Source organism: Zalophus californianus, chromosome 7 (genome assembly GCF_009762305.2).
Source record: "Zalophus californianus isolate mZalCal1 chromosome 7, mZalCal1.pri.v2, whole genome shotgun sequence".
Classification (NCBI taxonomy): Eukaryota; Metazoa; Chordata; class Mammalia; order Carnivora; family Otariidae; genus Zalophus; species Zalophus californianus.
The window spans coordinates 69,423,573-69,444,068 of NC_045601.1; the positions used below are offsets into that span (position 1 = coordinate 69,423,573).

The 20,496-nt window shown below is 40.4% G+C and overlaps 1 protein-coding gene across 7 annotated transcripts in view; it reads left to right on the forward strand.

The window, feature by feature from the left end:
- The window catches only part of BACH2 (BTB domain and CNC homolog 2), a 363,517-nt gene that overhangs the window by 281,686 nt on the left and 61,335 nt on the right, over positions 1–20,496 (forward strand). For all 7 annotated transcript variants that reach the window (XM_027603995.2, XM_027603993.2, XM_027603994.2 and 4 more), the window contains one exon: positions 3,926–4,180. In XM_027603995.2, the coding sequence (XP_027459796.1) occupies positions 3,938–4,180 (243 nt within the window). In that variant the 5' untranslated portion in view covers positions 3,926–3,937. The remainder of the gene's footprint in view (positions 1–3,925; positions 4,181–20,496) is intronic.

Here is a 20,496-nt window from a genome sequence, read left to right on the forward strand (position 1 = left end):
ACACTAATTCAAAAGGATATATGCACCCCTATGTTTATTGCAGCACTATTTACAATAGCCAAATTATGGATGCAGCCCAAGTGTCTATCAAGAGATGAATGGATAAAGATGTGATAAATGAAATATTACTCAATCGTAAAAAAGAATGAAATCCTGCCATTTTCAATAACATGGATGGATCTAGAGAGTCTACTGCTAAGTGACATAAATCAGAGAAAGAAATGCCATATGATTTCACTCAAATGTGGAATTTAAGAAACAAAATAGATGAACAAAGAAAAAAAAGAGACAAACCAAAAAAGGATCCCTAACTATAGAGAACAAGTTGATGGTTATCAGAGGGGAGGTAGGGAGATTGGGGTCGGGGGATGGGTGAAATAGGTGAAGGGGTTTAAGAGTATACTTATCATGATGAGCACTGAGTGTACAATATATAGAATTGTTGAATAACTATATTTTACACCTGAAACTAATATAACACTGTATGTTAACTATAGTGGAATTAAAATAAAATTTAAAAAATAATAAAAGGTAATAAAAATTAAAAAGAGCAAATTAAAGCCTAAAGTAAGCAGAAGAAAGGGTACAACAATGATAGCAGAAATCAATGTAATAGAAAATAGAACAATAAGAATCAATTTAACAAAAGCTAGTTCCTTGGGAACATTGATAAAATTTATAAACCTCTAGCCAACCTGGTCAGAAAAGAAAGAAAGATGACACAAATTCCCAATATCAGGAATATGAGATTCAACAAAGATTCTACTAATATTAAAAGGAAAATAAGGAAATACTATGTACAACTTGAAGCCAATGAATTTGACAATTTTTTAAAAAAATTGAATTTGTAGTTAAAACTCAAGGCCAAGGAGACTTCACAGGTAAATTCTACCAAATATTTAAGGAAGAAATGATACCAATCCTACAAAGACTCTTCTAGAAAATTGAAGAGGAAGAAATATTTTCCAACTCATTTTGTGAGACCAGCATTACCCTGATTAAAAATACATATATGAAAAGAAAACTACAGACTAGTATCCTACATGAGCATGATGCAAAAATCCTTAGCAAAATGTTAAAAAATGAATCCAACAATGTATAATAAGACAAATACATTACGGTCATGTGGAGTTTATTTTAGAGATGCAAGATGGATTTAACATTCAAAAATCAATCATATTATTCATATTAACATACTAAAAAAGAAAAATTATGTGATTATCAATACATGCAGAAAACACATTTAACAAAATCCAGCATCCATTCATGATTTTTTTAAAAAAAAGAAATTCCCAGCAAACTAGGAATAGAAAGAAATTTCCTCAACTCAATAGGGGCATCTACGAAGCACCTATAGCTACCGTCATAAATAACAGTGAAAGGATGAAGTGTTCCCCTAACATAAGGAACAAGGCAAGGATGTTTGCTCTTACCACTTCTATTCAACATTGCACTAGAGGTTCTAGCCAATGCAATAAGCAAGAAAAAGACGCTGAATTCATTCAGATTGGAAAGGAAGTAAAATGTCTTCATTCACAAACAACATGCATGTTTTTACAAAATTTATGTTATGTACCAAAATAAATAAATAAGGCTGTGAGAACTAATAAGCAAGTTAGGCAAAACTCCAGGATATAAGATCAATACACAAAAACAATTTATATTACTATATACTAGCAATGAAAAATCAGAAATTTAAATTAAAAAGCAAAATCATTTATAATTACATTAAAATAGTAATATCTATGTATAAATCTGAAAAAAAGATATGACCTTGGTTTAGGCAAAGATTTTTTAGACATACCACCAAAAGCATGATCCATAAAAGAAAAAAATTGCTTGATTGGTCTTCATCAGATGAAGACTTTCCGCTCTTCGAAAAACACTGTTAAGAGAATGAAAAGACAGGGGTGCCTGAGTGGCTCAGGTCATGATCCCAGGGTCCTGGGATCGAGTCCCATATCGGTCTCCCTGCTCTGCAAGAAGCCTGCTTCTCCCTTTCCAACTCTCCCTGCTTGTGTTCCCTCTCTCACTGTCTCTTTCTCTGTAAAAAGTAAATTTAAAAATCTTAAAAAAAAAAAGAGAGAATGAAAAGACAAGCTACAGACTTGGAGAAAATACTCACAAATCACATATCTGATAAAGGACTTTTATTCAGAGTATATAACGAATGCTCAAATCTCAGTAATAAGGAAACAGACCAGTAGAAAATGGACAAAGAATCTGAGTACACATCTCTTCAAAGAAGGTAAATAGATGGCAAATAAGCACATGAAAAATGTTCAGCATCTTCGGTCATTAGAAAAAAGCAAATTAAAACCACAAAGAGATACCATGGTATACTTATTAGAATGACTGAAACTAGAAAGACTGAGTATAACAAGTGGTGGCAAGGATGTGAAAGAACTAGAACTCTCATACACTGCTGTTGAAATGTGAAATTCTACAACCACTGTAGAAAACAGGGATAGTCTCTCAAAAAGTTAGACTTACACATACCAAATGATCCATCCATTCTACCCCTAGGAATTTACACAAGAGAAATGAAAGCATATGTTCATGCATAGATTTATACACTAATTCATAGCAGCTTTATTTGTAATAGCCCAAAACTGGAAACACCCAAAGATCCGCCAGTAGATGAATGGATAAAAAATTGTGCTGTATCCATACAATGGAACACTACTCAGCAATAAAGGAACAACCATTTGATGCACGCAACAACATAGAGGAATTGCAAAATAACCATGCTGAGTAAAAGAAGCCAGACATAAAGGAATATAATCTGTATGATTCCATTTACATAAAATATAGAAAATACAAATTAATATATAGTGTCATAAAGCAGACTGTAGTTTTGGGGGAAGGGGGGTACAGAGAGGTGCAAGGGAAGGACTATTAAGGGACATGGAAAGATTTTTTTGATGATTGATGTAGGGTATGTTCCCTGTCTTGATTGTGATGCATACATATGCTAAAACATATCAGACCACCCACTATAACTATATGCAATTTATCGTGGGTTAAAGTTATTAAAATAAATAAGAATGAAGCCAAAAGGAAAGTAAAACTTTATTGGAATTCATACTAGTAGTAGACATTCCTGAAAAACTATGTAAATTAGTTATAGACACTACTTTTTAAAGTACATCAGTGCATACTTCTTGAAGCAAAGAACCCTTTTGTAAAGTAATCTTCACTGTCGAATACATCTTTTTTTATGACTCTTAATGGGATATATTGTGTTTCCTTAAAGAGGATGTATATCAAGTCTGCTGGGATAATGACAGCACAAGTCCACTTCTTTTCAAGAGCATTTCATGAGCGACAACAGCATTCCGTTGGTTGTGCTCTGTCTTGAAGTGGCGGAAGGCAATTGTGATAGCTCGCTCTACCAACTCTGTAGTACACATAAAGTTCACTTCGCTTGTTCAGTTATGTATTGTGATTAGATATTTACTCTGCTTGGCATCTTAGCCAAACGTCAACCTAGGAGCTTACGTGTACTTTGTCAAGAGAGCATAGTAAACACTTCAAAATGATTCATTTCCCCTTAGCACAAAGCTCAATCAATACTTGAATTGGAACCATGTATATGTGGAAGTTCCTTTTTCAGTCGGCTAGCAAAATCAAAACTACTAAGTCTTAGAATACCTATGTGTTTTAAATGTTTTGGGTGTTTCATTAAGGGACCTGGCTTTGTTTCCATGGGGTAAAAGGATGCAGTAAAAGGAAAGATAAAAGTCAGCCATCGAACGTGACTTTCCAGATATGTTTTCTGAGCTCATTGTGCTGAGCATGAATATGTTAAAGGACAATTCTTTTTGCCAGGCTCATGGCCGTGGGTCACAGGAACTGTGACATTCTTCTCACCTTCTGTATCTGACTCAGGTAGCTCTGGTGACCCCACCTTTCTCTCTTTCAGGGTGTGAACGGCATGTCTGTGGATGAGAAGCCTGACTCCCCCATGTATGTGTATGAGTCCACAGTCCACTGCACCAACATCCTCCTGGGCCTCAATGACCAGCGGAAAAAGGATATTCTCTGTGACGTGACTCTGATCGTGGAAAGGAAGGAGTTCCGGGCCCACCGGGCTGTGCTGGCCGCATGCAGTGAATACTTCTGGCAGGCGCTGGTTGGACAGACGAAAAATGACTTGGTGGTCAGCTTGCCTGAGGAGGTACGGTAGTTTGGTTTGCGTGTCATTGCTCGTGGAGGTTTATCAACCTGTAGACAGTTGGCTAAGTAGGAGCTAAAAGGTGGACCCTGGGCCCCATTCCTGCTCAGGGGCTGATGTCCAAGTCACCAAAACTATTAGGTTTGCCGCATAGCCAGTTTCTATTTGAGGCACTTAAAATCTCAGAGGCATGAATCTGAGCAGAGCATCTTTGTCAGGGAGCCTCACCTCACCTGTGGCTCATAGCCACTCGTAGTTTCTAGTTCACTTACTCTTCAGGTTTTGAGTAGGACAGCAAAAGTTTGCTACAGTCCTAGATGTGGGATCTGAGTCACTGGGACCGTGGCTATGGTTTTTCTCTTTCAGATGGTTGAAGGAGCACTTGATTTCCCTTGAGAGTAAAAGAATGAGAGTATTCACAGCACCTGCCTTGCTTGGGGGAAAAGTAAAAGCAATCAGTAATTTTCACAGTTAATATAGTAGGATTCTAAGAAGTGCAAACTTGCTTTTCTCACCATTGTTGAAAATACCCTACTCATGTTTCTTAATTACTTCAGTGAGTACAGTTACATCTGTACTATAGGGACACTAGTAGCTGGACCCGTTCTGTTGAGAGTTGACATCCATTCAGTTGGATGGCCTAAGCTGCAGGAACTTAAAAGATGGGCTTCATAATGACAAAACATGAAATTGGTCACCCTTTGAACTGTGTATACAAGTCCTCTATTTTCATCATCTTCGCTCCCTTTCATTTACATGGGACCAAGGGTAACACTGAGCAGCCTTACACCTTGGGTTCAGGTCCAGAATCTTTCACTGTGCATCTATACAGTGTCTAACACTAGGGCCACCACAAACAGTTGTGCAGGCTGTGCACTGCACAGTTCCCAGAGGTACAACTCAAATCTATAGTCTGTGTGACTGGAGCCCCAGAGTTGGGCAGTGGCCCACAGCAACAGAGCAGCTTTTCGCAGCAACTCTGAAAGATACCAGAGGCCCCATGACCCTGATGGGAGGTGCTAGTAGTACCACTAGCATTAAATTCCAGGGGTCACAAACCCAAATGCCTCCAGAGGCCTGGCAAGTAATAAAAATGAATAAAGCAGGATGCGTATAAGACACTAGGATGAGGTGGAGCAAGCACCTGCTCCACAGAAAGGCATCCAAATTCAACATTAAAAAACAAATACGCAACCAAGTCACAGGGGTCAGAGAGGGTCACCAGATCCAGTCCCTTGTTAAACAACATCTCCTGTTAGCCCTGCAGAACAAGAGAGAGGCCAGCTAAGAGTGGGGACTGCATAAGCACTCAACAGTGCTTTTTCACATTCTTCTTCTTTTTTATGTACCCACATGAAAGGCTCCAGTACCACACTCCTCACACCCCTAGGAATTAGATAACTAGAAAGATCCTAGTACCGGAGGCTAAAGGACAAATCGGTTGCAGATAACGTACTCAGGGCTGGTGTAGGGAGGGAAACTTATGTATCAACTAATGTGGGAAGGCCAAGGAATGGCAGCTGTGGTGTGATCCTGAGCTGGATTTTCCTCATCTACATCAATGGGCGAATATTTAACCTGTCATTAGCTGAGATGATAAACATAGAAGTTCTCAGCATGGTCTCTATCCCATAGTAGGCATTCATCAAATGTTAAGATCCCTTCTCCTCTAGATGGGCAGCAAGAATGCCTTTGCAGTTTATTCCAATTCTGGAATTCTCTGGAAATATTTGGAAACTTCCAATTATCCAGAATGATCTTGGGGAGAGGTTGGAGCTTATAGTTTATTTATTATCTATATCTGCTTGAGAACTATTTCATTTGTGTTTTTTACCGATTTTCAAAAAAATCGGTTATATTAAAATATGTTTAAAATGAAAATCATATTTTATGTAATTTAGTCTCTCTTCAGTGACTATTGGCCCCATCTTGAGACTTCCTGGACCATGTGCCCTAAACTCTGGCCTGCCCCCAGTTAGCTCTGGGATCCTGATATAGTCACTTAAACCCCTCTCTGAGCCCTAGTTTCTACCCATAAAAATGCCTAAAACTCTGAAGTCCTTGAATTATTTATCATAATACAATAAGAAGACAGTAAAATTTAAAGGAAACCAGGATATAAATGCATATGGCATAACTAAAAGTTTCTTTAGGTCAAATCCCTGATAATCACTTATTTCCTTGGCATTAGGGACTCTTTTTTTTTTTTAAGATTTATTTATTTATTTGAGAGAGAGAGAAAGAGAGTGCAGAGGGAGGGGCAGAGGGAAAGAATCTCAAGCAGACTCCCCGCTGAGCACAGAGCCCTACTCAGGGGCTTAACCTCAAGATCCTGAGATCATGACCTGAGCTGAAATCAAGAGTTGGACACTCAACCAACTGAGCCGCCCAGACGCCCCAGCATTAGGGGCCCTTTAAAGCAAGAGGCACATTGTATAGACATCACACAAAAATCTGCTATTTGGCCTTTTTGCTTTGTTTGTGTTCTAAGTAAGTGGGAATTTGCAATGTGTTGATTTTCTTTCTTCCTAGTCGTGTAAAATGATTGCCATTTCTACATTATCTACACTTCCAAACCATTAAAACCTGGTGCTCAGGTATGTGAAACCTTCAGATATAACCAGATTTTTTTTCCTTCCTATGAAACATAAATTCATATTGTCAGTAACCCAGCTTTTAAGTATCTTGCTGATGGAGCATGCAAGCCAGCCACAGTGGCATTTTCCTTTGTGGGCCTGTAATTGTTTCTGAGGCCTCCTTTCAAGAGCCCACTCCCTCTGCTCAGAGCACCCTCCTGTGGCCCCAAGTGCTAAGCATTGTTTTCCTCTCCATGTGTGCACACTAAAATGTCCTTGCAGGCTCTAGAGTCATTGTCCCACTTAGCTCAGTGAATGACTTTAGAATTTGAATTAAGTAGTGAATAAGCAAACATCCCAAACATTACCATGGAAAGTAGCTGCTTGGAATTAATTGGCATTTGGCTCATATGATGTAAGAAAAAAGATTTGCACCTGGGTGACTCAGTCAGTTAGGCGTCTGCCTTTGGCTCAGGTCATGATCCCCCAGGGTCCTGGGATTGAGCCCCGCATCGGGCTCCCTGCTCAGCGGGGAGCCTGCTTCTCCCTTTCCCTCTGCCTGCTGCCCTGCCCACTTGCGCTCTCACTCTCTCCCTCTCTGTCAAATAAATAAACAAAATCTTTAAAAAAAAAAAAAAGAAAGAAAGAAAGAAACATTTGATTAGCTCCTTGGAAATTTTTAAACCCCGTCATTATCCTGTCACCAAATTCAAATCAACTTCTGGTTTGTCCCAGCCTTGTTCACACTTGGCTCACCTCTACACTTCCTAGCCAGCTTCTGTGCTTCTCAGGGGTCCCTCATGGCTGAGTCTGAAAGCTCTTTCTTGGACTATGAAACTTCCAGACACATACTGCTGCCTGTCCCACTCCCCTACTTGGTCAGTTTAGACCAAACCCAGCTCTGGTATCTAGTTGTCCAGTTGTGCAGTTCTACCCCAAACTCCTGACTCCCAATGGGCAGTGCTCTTACTAGCAAATTAGAGCCACTCACAGTGCCCAGTATAGCCTCTAAACTAAAAGGGAGCAAAACAAAAATAGAGGCCGCCTTCTCGAAGTCAAGGAGTAATGGAAATGTCTTGCTCTTTTTTTTTTCCTTTTCTGTTTTTTTTTTTTTCCTAAAATGGAATTACAGTCCCTAGAGTTTATATGACTTGAGTGTTGGCTCCTGATTGAAAAACACGCCCAAGAATGTGTATCAGCAAAAAGTAAGACATAAGGCATTGAACTTAGTACTTTTTCTTTAAATAATAAAACAGATCATTTAGTTTATAATTATAGTAAGTCTATTTTGTGCTAAGAGATGAAGAGAAAGTGGTCAATGTGCCAACATTGCAAGGTCGTTACTACACTGCTCATTAGTATTAAAGTTGGCTCAACAAACCCCTCCTTAGCTGTAGTCATGGAGACCATTTTGGGCTGGATGCCAACCATGCTGGAAGTGGCATCACAACCGTGAAGGTCAGTTCTGTGGTGTGTCGAGTACAGGGGGCAGGAATGGGGTGTGTTTCCTTAGAAGACATGGAACCCACAGTGGGTTTGCCTAGCAGCCCCAGTTACGGGGCTCTCCCAGAATGCCAGAGGAAGAGCAGCTGTTAAGAGGTTATTGCCAAGGTCTATTATCAAAAAGTCCAAAGATAACAAGTATTGGCGAGGATGTGGAGAAAAGGGAACCAACCCTTGTGCACTGTTGGTGGGAATGTAAATCAGTGCAGCCACTGTGGAAATAGGATGGAGATTCCTCAAAAAATTAAAAACAGAACTCCCAGGGTGACCCAGCAATACCACTTTTGGGTATATATCTGAAAGAAGTATAATCACTATTTCCAAGAGATATCTGCACTCCCGTATTCATTGCAGCATTATTCACAATAGCCCAGATGTGAAAACAACTCGTCTATTGACAGGACTGGATAAAGAAAAGGTGCTGTGTGTGTGAATAGTATTCAGGAAAGGAAAGAAATCCTGCTGTTTGCAGCAACATGAGTAAACCTGGAGGACATTATGCTAAGTGCAAGCCAGACATAGAAAGACAAATATTGCAGGATCTCACTATATGTGGCATCTAAAAAAAGGCAAACGATAGTAACAGAGAGTAAATGGTGGTTATTAGAAGCTTCAGGGAGGGGGTGGGGCAAAAGTGGAAATATTGATCAAAGGGTACAAACTTTCAGTTATAAGATGAATAAGTTCCGGAAACAGGGTACAGCATGGTGACTATAGTTAAAAATAATGTATTATACAATAGAAATTTGCTAAAAGAATGGATCTCAAATGTTCTCACCGCACGCACGTGCGCGCACACACACACACACACACACACACACACACACAAATGATAACCATGGGAGGTGATAGATATGTTAGTTTGATTGTAGTAATCATTTCAGTTCACATGCACATATCAAAACATCACTTGTATACCTTAAATATATACAGTTTTTATTTGTGAAAATTAATTAAATATTTTTAAAACAAGGGGAGGGTAGAGGCAAAGCTCTACCACCTTTCTTTGGGCTGTACTGCCCATGGTCTTTCACCCTCTAGAGAAGGGAGAGGTTTCATGCAGAGAATAGCTGTTGGGTAGGGCTAAGTATGCCTCCTCAGGTGGCCCACATGCCTTCTTAGGTATAAATATATTTCAAACTTTGGCTTGCTCTCTCTATCTCTGTCTTTTGCTTTCTCTCTCTTTTGCTTCTCTCTCCCTCTCTCTCAACATTTTAGGGCAGATCTCATTTTTGCAGTGCTAAACAAAAAGGAAAACTGACCCAGAAGGATTCTGAAGCAAAAGCATTTGTTAAGTCTTCTTCTTCTTTTTTTTTTTTTTTTTTGTAAGTCTTAACCACAGGGTGCAATAAAGGGTACAGTCTGCAATAGTACTGCCAAGCACAGAGACCAAATAGGAAATTATGCAATCTTCTTGATTGAAAGTTTCTAGAGGAGATGAAAGTTGTTAATGTCTCTGGGATGGCTTAGGCCCAGTCTTTTAAAGAAGCAGTAAGATCGTCATGATTATCTTTGGACAGTGTTTTCAGTGTGTCTAATACTACAGCAAGTACCTAACACTGTAGCACAAGCTGCCAACAGCGTTCTTAGCCTGAGCGTAACTTTGGGGGAGGTGAGAATTGATGGGAAACAGTAATTGAGGTATTTGGAGAGTGGCATGACCAAGATAAGAAGAACCAAACACTCACCCACCCCAGAGCACAGAGCCAGCCCTTTGGCCTCCCCCCATTCACCACCTAGACAAAACTCTGAAGAAGAATAATAGGCAAAATTTTAGATGTAAGGAGCATCAGCCATGAGTTGCCGGGAAAACCAGTTTGAACCTTGGCACTAACCACATCTAAGGTTTTGACCAAGCCAGTCAGCCTCTTTGGGCTTCTGTTTCCTCATTCATTTTTTCAGTCATTCAACAAATATGTATCAAGGCCCTGCTATTTACCAGGAGGCGCTGTTCTAGCTACTGGGTGAACCTAGGGAACAAAACTAAGTTTATATTCCAGTGGGGGAAAAGGAGGAAAGACAGAAAATAAATATAATATGTACTTGGTTAGATACTGTTGAGAATAAAACAAAAGGGGGCTAAGGAATGTCAGGGCACTGCAATTTTAAATACGGTGGTCAACAATGACATTGTGTGGTGACAGATGGTAGCTACACTTGTGGGGAACGTAGAATAATGTATAAATTTATTGAATCACTATGTTGTACACCTGAAACTAAGGTACCATTGAGTGTCAACTATACTCAATAAGTAGATAGATAGATGATAGATAGATAGGATGGTTTAAAAGGACCTTTTCGAGGGGATGACTTTGACTAGAGACTTGAAGGAGGTGAAGGAGCCAGCCATGCTGACATCTGGGTGGTCTAGGCAGAAGGAATAGCAAGGAAAAGCTCTGAGGCTGGAATGGGCCTGGCATGATTGACATACTGTAACAGAATGAGCAGGTGGTAGAATGGGAGGAGGCATGTCACGTAACGGGACCAGGCTGTGCACCTTTTAGAAACATTACCTCTTCTTGGAATGAGCTGGGAGGCCATTTGGAGGGTTTTGCAGATCATTTTGACTGCTATGTGAAAATAGACTGAAAGAGGGACGCCTGGGTGGCTCAGTCGGTTAAGCGTCTGCCGTCGGCTCAGGTCATGATCTCAGGGTCTTGGGATCAAGTCCCACATCGGGCTCCCTGCTCAGAGGGGAGTCTGCTTCTCCCTCTCCCTCTGCCTGCCACTCCCCCTGCTTGTGAGTGCTCTCACACGCCACTGAGTCTCTCTCTCTGTCAAATAAATAAATAAAATACTTAAAAAGAGAGAGAGAAAGAAAATAGATTGAAAGAGAGGGCAAAGGCAAAAGCAAGGAAAACATTTAAGATGCTAAGGCAACAACCCAGACTTGACACAGTGGCCTAGATCAGAGTGATAGCAATAGAGTGATGATCAGTATCAGATTCTGGTGATATTTTTAAGGTGGAACTTACGGGATTTCCTTATAGAATGGATATAGGATGGAAGAGAAAGAGAGGAGTTAAAGAGAACTCCAAGGTTGGGGTCTGAGCTGTTGGAATGGGGTTGCCATTAACTGGGATTGGTGAAGACAGGGAAAAGTAGGTTTCAAGTGGTAAGAATGGGAATAAGAGTTCTATTTCATACACATTACGTTTGAGGTGTGTGTTAACATCAGAGTAGAGATGTCTGGTACACAGTAGGATGTGCATGGTTAGAATTCATGGGACAAGTTCAACCTGGAGATAGAAGTTTTAATACCAGATTATTGGGGATACTGAAAGGCATAAGACAAAAATACAGTCATCAAGAGAGTAAGTGTAGATAAGGAAGGAAAAAAAAAAGAGGTCCCAGGATTGAACCTTGGGGCTTTTTAGAATTAAGAAGTCAGAGAGATAAAGAGGAGCCAATGGGGTAGACCAAGAAGGAACAGCCATTGAGATAGAAGGAAAAGCAGAAATATATAATGTCCTGGAAACCAGGTAAAGAAAGCATTCCAAGGAGGAGAGAGTAATCAACTATGTCAAATGTTGCTAATAGCTCAGATGAAGGCTGAAAATTGACTGTCTAGCAGATTGGAAGCCATTTGTGATTTCATGGAGCACTTTTGTGGGGAGCAGTGGGATTTAAAAAAAATGTGATTGTGTTCTAAAGAGAATGGAAAGAAAGGAATTTAAAAGCTAAGGTAGGCTACATTTTTTAGGCTTTTTGAGTTAAAGGGAGCAGAAAAATGGGCCAGCAGCTTGAGGAAAATGGTGTTAAAGGTTTCCTTTGTTTTGTTTTGTTTTGTTTTAAGTGGGAAGAAATTTGTTTTTCATGTTTTCACTCTGTGGTAAAGATGATCAGTATTCACCCACGTCCAATTTTCCTCTCTTTCCTGGACACACAGGAAGACCAAATTTACAATCAGGCGTGCTATGTAACTAGATGTAGCCAAAGAAACATGAGTAGAAGTCATGGGTCACTTCTGATCTGAGACAGTTAAAAGTAGGTATGAGTTCTTCGTGTTCTTTCCCATCCATTTAACCGGTGTCAGAGAACTCCAAGAACTCGAGATGTTGGAACGGTAGCCCATATCCCTGACTCACTGCTGGAGAAGAGCCATGTGATTCAAATCAGACTCTGACGTGAATGAGAAATGAGCCTTTATGTTAAGCCATTAAGAGTTGGTATTTGTTTCCTGAGCACAACCTAGCCCATCCTGACTAAGACTTGGGCTGATGGCAGTGTTGCAAAAGAGAGAGAAAACTTGATAATACAGGAGACAGAAGACCAATTGCTAAACAAATGCCCTTAGGTACTTGAAAGAGGATGGGGTCTACTGAGCAAGTGGGCAAACTCAACTTAGCAAGGCACGTCCTTATCTGAAAGTGATCTCTGAGGTCTGACCCTGTGCTGTGGGTTCATAGCCCTTGAACTTTGTAGGTTCCTGCCAGAGGGAGAGAATAAATCCTACTGATCAGAAAGAGAGGAGAGATGTTTGGATGGAGACGGTAGGGAAAGGCCTTGGAGGGGGGGAGGCAAACCAGTCGGGAAAGGAAAGAGCCACAGGATTTCACAAGAGGAACGAGCTCACTTCTCCTACTCATCTTCATGAATTCTCCCTGACTTTTCAGAAATGGTCTTACAAGAGATGAGAGTTAAAGAGCTGGAGAACCACAGGGCTGGTTGATAACCTAGAACACAAGCAAGTAGTAGACGATTTTTTTTTTTAAGATTTTATTTATTTATTGGAGTGATACAGAGAGAGAGCTAGAGAGCACAAGTGAGGGAGAAGGAGAAGCAGGCTCCCCACTGAGCAGGGAGCCCGATGCGGGGCTCGATCTCAGGATCCTGGAATCATGACCGGAGCCGAAGGCAGACGCTTAACGACTGAGCCACCCAGGCGCCCCGTAGTAGACGATTCTGATCATTGCTCTTTCACCATTTCCGAAGGTTTTAGGATTTTGAAAAACATATTTACATTTAATGACCTCGATTTTGATATAAGTAGGGAGTAGCAGTCCTGGTGACCAGCCTGACTTGCAGGGCTGCTCGTCAGATTATTGAAACGCGATCTGTTAGGCTCCTTGGAAGGATGGTGCTATATAAACAGGAGGTGCTATTATTCCCATAAAAGGAAAGCACAGTCTTCTCTGATGAAATGGCTCTTACCTCAGAATCCTCATTAAAAGCTCTGGTGCAATTTTGCAGGTTGCATTAGTGAGACTTGGCAGCAGATGAAAAAGAAAAAGCAAATAAATAATAAGTCAAAACATTCCAGGTAACTACTTGCTGGCAAGTAAGAAGTTTTCAAGTCCTAGAATCATGCTGATAATTTTGAAATGCCTAAAGGCAGAACTTATTTATAGTAACGTAAAGGTGACTTCCAGCCCTGAAATCTGGGCCTCAGTCTCAAATGGGGGGAGTAATAAAGTGAAGCCAAGAAAATAAGAGCTAATACTATTGTGATTCCATCTCCAAAGGCTGCTCAATGGTGCTGATACAGAGGGAGGGAAATCTGGTGTGAAAAATAGCCACAGCAATAGCTAATTTTAAAATTGAAATGCATAAGCTGTTTCCAAACTCTTACATTTTTTAAATCCTGAGGCCAGTAAGTCCTATTTAAAGAAACTTAGCAGAAATGCGCTCCTATTTTGGCATAGTAGAAGGAGTTGAGTTGACAAAAACTAAGACATATCTAAAAATTATTTTTAAGTGACCTGATTTAAAGCCAGTTTAAGGGTTCTTTTCACTATACCTATTTATTCCTAGATTGTAGGAGATGACCTCAGTAGTCAACATTTCTAAATGGATTTAAACAAAGCCTTTGACAGTAAAGGCATTTGCCTTACATTTTATAAAATTAGTTACCGGCACGTCTATTCATTTTAAACCTCTTCCGTATATATGTATTAAATGTCCCTTACGTTTCTTTCTTTTCCCTATTATGGAGTCTCTTAGCTATTTCAATTAAGATTAATAATAGCTTTAAAGACAAAGTTCAGAGCTGTAAAGTTCGTCACTTGATCAGTAATCATAACTATTATTTTGTCATATTTAATCATAGAACCTGGGCCTTTAACAGGGTACTTAATTAAACTTTTAATTCATGATAAGAACTTAAATAGCACTGGGGAGAGTTTTTAAAAATTATTTCCACTTCCCATCCAGATTACCAAAAAAAAAAAAAAGTGTGCTAGAGAAACATCATGGCCGTCAGCCAAGGGTACTGTAGGTCATGCCAACATGAACTGGCAGCAAGCCATTGTCCAATTAGCATGGCTTCATCGTTGCAGAGTAATCACTCTCGAGTAGATGGTTGAGTCACTCATGATGTAGTGGTACTTCACTTGAGCCAGTTCTTAGAATAGGTTTCTTGTTCACTGTTATTACCTGCCCTACTTTGCCAATAAAAGCACAGGACCATTTAGGCTGAAAGCCGAACGGAAGAGAAACATCGATTATGTATCTTGTTTCTCTTTGCTTCCTGAAAACTGAGATTGCAATTAAACAGTGAAATCATGGTGTGTTTTTTAAATGAGTTACAAGAAAATACAGTTTCCACACCAAAATACTCAGAGTTGGAATCCAAGAGTCAGTTTTTATTCTCTCTTTTCTTTGGCAGCTTTAACACTTGGCACAAATTTGAGGATATCAGTAAAGTTACCTAATAATCTTAATGGATTCACATTCCATTCAAAAAGTTGGAATGTCACCAAACTGCTTCAGGTTTCAGTTCTATTGTTGGGGTGTCCATGACATTTCTGTTGGGTGTACAGTTGTACAAGCAGAAGCTTTTCAAAGAGACCCTTTTTATGGTGAGAACACCTGGATTCTTGGTTGGACAAGCTGTAAACCAGGAAATTGATTCAGGAATTTCTTAATAAAATGGATCATATCCAGACATTGGAGTGATGTGTGGTTGTCAGTAGAAAAGGCTGCTCTTAGAAGCACAAAGAAAGTAAAATAAAATTGTTGGCAGTAATCAGTTAATACCTTACGTTTCTATTCTTGTTTGTTTTGGTTTTTAACCAAATCCCAGGCTAAATCAAAGGGTGCGTTGTTTTTGCTTTCAAGAGTGGAGCAATTAAATAATGGCACTTTGGGTTTTCTGCTATCTCAGAAGTGTTCTTTTTCCTATTAACTCGGTGCATGTAGTAAAATTTATCACTTTGCCATAGACTTTTAAAATATGTTGACAGTCTCTCTACCCGACATTGGCACCGGCTCCAAGCTAGCTGATGATTCAGTGAGCTTTACTGTCTGAGATGGACTTCTGCATGCAGCCTGGCAAAGACTGTGTGTGAAAAAGCTAATGCATTCAGCACCCTGGGTGGGATGGAGCCAGGCCTCCAACGTGAGCACAGTTTTTGACTGACTGGCAGCAAAAAGAAATACCGGCAGCTGTTCCCAAGCAAGCCAAAGAGTTGGCCCAGGAGTTTAAAAAAAAAAAAAAAAAAAAAAAAAAAGCTGAGATTTAGCCAACTAAAGATTCCCGTGTTTAGAAGAAAATCAGAGGAAGGATACAGAAGGTCACAATTACAGCTGAAGTCGCAACTATCTCATTTTGTCTTCTGCTTTATAAAGTATGGTATTAAATATCATCGCGACTCATTTTTTCTGATTCTTTCTGAGTCTTCATTTTTGCTCCGTTGCTTTTTTTCTTTTTTGTAAGATTTTATTTATTTATTTATTTGTCAGAGAAAGAGAGCGAGCACAAGCAGAGGGAGAAGCAGGCTCCCCGCTGAGCAAGGAGCCCGATGTGGGGCTCGATCCCGGGACCCTGGGATCATGACCTGAGCCGATGGCAGGTGCATAACCAACTGAGCCACCCAGGCATCCCTCATTTTTAATTCTTTATTTGCAAAGGCTGCTGACAGATTATTCTTCCTAAAGACAATATAGAGTGATACCCTTCGGGGAGGCGGCACCAGCAAGCAGAACAGAGTAGGGCGGGGCAGGTCTGTGAGGGCAGTGGCCACACACGTGTAGGCTGAGCCGTGTTGAGTGACGTGGGTTGGAATGGAATTATGTGTGCAAGTCACTTCAGCGATCTGTCCGCAGAGGCCTTCTGACGCCTCACAACTGACCTATCATTCTTGTTTCATTAGTTACAAAAAGAGATGGGTGGGGAAAACAGAACAGTTACTAAAGGACCAGGAAAATGTCTGCTAAAAGATAGGACTTCTCAAGGGTCTTGCCATGTAAAGATGAGCACTCTAGTAGCAGAGTGCTTCTTCCTTCCAAGGAGACACCTTAGGCCGTGGGAATCTTCTGTCTCCCTAGAGAAGCTGCAGTCACCCAGGAGTTGAACTGTGTGCCCTGTCACAGGAAGATGGGAAGACTAGGACTGTGGACCATCAGGAGTTTAGGGTAAGAACTTCGTAGTGTGGGGAAATTAGTGGGATCCTAAAAATATTCGAAGCACACCTTTTGTAACTCTGGAGATTCTGGGGGTGACTTAAATCCATCCGATTTACAAGATGTTCATAGAGAGAAATGCGATGACCTTTCGACGTTCTCTTTAACAAAGTATCTGCATGCCTCCTATTTCAGGCGGTTACAGTAAATGTTGACCAGATGTTCTCACTCACAGAACAGAAGAAATAGTATCCTTGCTACATCTGAGGGATTTCGGCTGTGTTAAAGGAGAATTTTATAGCAGTGTAAGATGCTAGACACTGAAATAAGGTACAAAAAAATACAGAATTACCTTCAGAGGAATTGGGGTGTGGATGTGTGGTATGTTTAAAGTAGATATTCAAAAAGACAAGGTGGCTTAAGTAAAGCAGTTCATAGATGCAGAGGAATGGAACACATGACCTTTTCATAGGTCACTTCTTTGGGGGATTACCTTAAAAATATAAGGCAAGATCATTTCCTTCAAAGAGCTTGCAATATTGTTGAAGAATCAAGATAAAACCAATGAAATCAAAGCTGAACAATTCAAGAGCATTCGTTGTAGCTGCCAAGTTGTGCTGGCCATTGTTTGCCACGTGGGAAAGGACAGGATTTTCCTTTCATCTCCTCTGTGAAGTTTAGACCACCTAAAACGAACACTCACAGGACCGATAGGACTTTCTTGGGGAGCGCATGGAGAGAGACCCTCCAGGAGAGGTCACTGGCATGGCCGAGGCCTAAAAGGAAGCATTCACAGGGCACTGAGGAGCCAGCTTTGATCAGCGCAAATGGCAGGTTTAGGGAAATAATTCAAAATATGGTCAGATTCCATGGGGCCTTAGCATGAAAGAATAAAATTTAGACAAAAGAATTTAATCTTGATCAGATAAGCAATAGAAATTCACTGAAATGTGAGCCAAGAAGTAACATAATGAAAAATTGTTTAAGGAATATCTGTTTAGCAATGGAATGGTTAATGGATAGAAGAACAAACTACTCCAGTAGAGGGCACAGCCAGGAGATCCACCCTGATCCTAGCATGAGCTGAAAAAGGTCTGTGCCGTGGGGAAAAGACAGGGAAAATGATAGCACCTTCCCCAGATCCCAGAAAATTGGATGTGGGGAACACACAGGTAGAGAAAAAGGCCATGGAACATTGATATGTATCAATGGTGCTTTACATCTACCCAAGGCACTGAGAGTACAGAACTGAAGAGACAGATCTGAGGAACCCTGGCGTGCGGGTGATGGCCGAAATCACCAAGAAGCAATGATCCTCAGAAAAGAGAAGAGAAAAAGGGGCAGGCAGGGACTGAGGTTGACTTCAACACTTAGACCCCCATTGCTGATTTCTCTACTAAAAATGAGATTTACTCAGGATTGCTGGCTTTCACTTTACCTTCAGTAATATGGGAAATATTTCATCTCCAACAGTTTATCTCACTGAGGCTATGTACAGAGATGCTTCCTAAATCACCTGTTAGGGAGTATGCCTCCTGAGCATCAGGTCTTACTTAGACCTGCATACAAGGACCCACAAGGAGATGCCAAATTTCTAGAGCACAAAGCCCTTGCCTCAGGGTTATTTGTAATCTGGTATCATGTGTTCTTAAATGCCAGGAACAGATTCAGGCAAAGGTGATCACTTAGGATTTAAAAACATGATGATGAATGTTTGACGGACATTACTGTAGTACAAAGTAACACACAGAGACACCAAGTAACACCACACACACACTGCCTTCACACCTCCACAGGCAGGGATCAATCTGAGCATCACTCCTGGTGGGCCAACCAGGTATTAGATGTTTTCTGATGCAAATACTCATGAAATATACATCCTCCCTAAAGTATACATTGATGTATATATCCAGTGATGTATACCTTGACCTCATAAAGCCTTTTATCTAGCTTCCAGTTAGAGGAAAATCAAGGATTAGATAAATGAGCTTAACAACACCAGGAAGGAAGAAGCAACAGGTCAAATCCAGGGGGTGGGACTTTTTACAGGACAAATAGCCTGCTTTCTTCAGTAAGTTAGTGTCATAAAAATCGGACAATGCTAAATTAAACAAGATTTAAGGGATTTAAAAACCAGATGCAGCATATGGTCCTGGAGTGGTTACTGGTTTGGACAACCAGTTGTATAAATTTTGGGAGGAAATTGGAGAAATTCAAATGTGGTCTAGGTAATTAGATGAAATTTTCTTGAAACGGAAAGATGGTGATACTTGGAAAAGGTAGACTGGGGAATGATACTCCCAGTATGATCTTGGTTTGGTTAAAACCAATACGTGTGTGTGTGTGTGTGTGTGTGTGTGTGTGTGTGTGTGTGTGTGTGTGTGTGTGTGTGTGTGTGTAAAGAAAGAGCCATAGGGACATGTGCTAAAATGTTAACAGTAGTGACCTGTGAATGGTAGAATGTGATGGATTTTGTTTGGCTTGCCTGCATTTTCCACTTCCTACAATGTGTATTACATTTCTGTAATAATAAAATGGTTATTTGAACAGTTCAGTGGATAGAAGGGAAGGAAAGAAGGAAGACCAAGTGAAGTATGGAGCATAATATTGGAAGAATAAAACTTCCAATATGACTTTATATATGATTTCAGAGGTTCTGTGGGCTTAATTGTTTTTTTTCCCTAAAAGAGCCAGTGCTTCCCCCACCCCCTTGCTTTCTGGTCCCTTCTGTCCAGTACAGGGATCTGCATTCTCCTAAGAAGCTCAAGTCCTTCACTTGGACTGAACAGACTTGTACTCACAGTCTCAATGGTTAAATGAAAATCAACCAAAAACCAATAGAGGGAATATATTTCTTCTAGTTCCTTCTTATTAAAAGTTTAAGACCTTTTTTCATATTTAAGTTTACCTTGGTCATTGAAACTTACAGATGCCCTTGCCTTCCTGCGTGTTTTCTAGAGTGACACTTCTGGAAATCACTAGTGTTATTTTAAAGGGAAATAGCTCAGATGTTTTCCAAGTCTCTGACCCTGTGCATCCCCAGATAGAGAAGGAAAGTCTCACCCTTCCATCAAACCTTCTGCAGCTCTGAAGGAAGGAGAGGATGTGAAGAGCTTTCCTGTCAGCCTGGTGTACAAGTACTGAAACTGAAGAAAAGGCGGGTCCTTTCATAGGTATTTTCCAACATATATAAATATCTCTACAGGTCCGCTTTGGGAAGTTACTCAATAACTTTTAGTATTTATATCAGGCTCTGGTTGTATACAGATTATGTCCAGAGATGTGTCAGAATGTTCAGTAATAAGGACATGTTTTCATATGAATCAAAGGAAACAAAGGGATGATAACATTTTACAAAACTAACGGTAAAAGGCTTCTTTCATCTTTAACTCCACGAAAAAAAGACTCCACGAAGTCACCCCCGATCCTGAACAGCCTAGATTCCTGGGTGCCCCTGGAACTTACACGGCTTTCATTCCTCTCCACATTTCCCGTGTCAGAGGGGCTGATCACAGGGGCCCTGCAGTGATAAGGTGGTTCCCCTCCATCGTGCCCAAAATCTGGAAGAAGACAACTGACACGTGTATGATTGAAATTTCAGAAGCGTGAGTCAGAATAAAAGTGATGCTCTAATGGATTTGCACCTGTAAGTCTCATGCCGGTGTTTAAAACAACTTTTACCTCATAGGCAAAATAATACCTCCTCTGTGGCCAACAGAATGTTGCTGCTTCCTTACTTCCTCCTCCTTGGGGACCTCCAGAAATGTCTCTTCTTTTAAGTTGTTTATTTTTAAAGCGATTTTTTTCTTAAATCAACTCTAGTTTGTTTACATGGGAGGTCTGCAGTACTTAATTCTTCTAATACCCATGTGTTGGTCAGCTCTGGCTGCCATCACA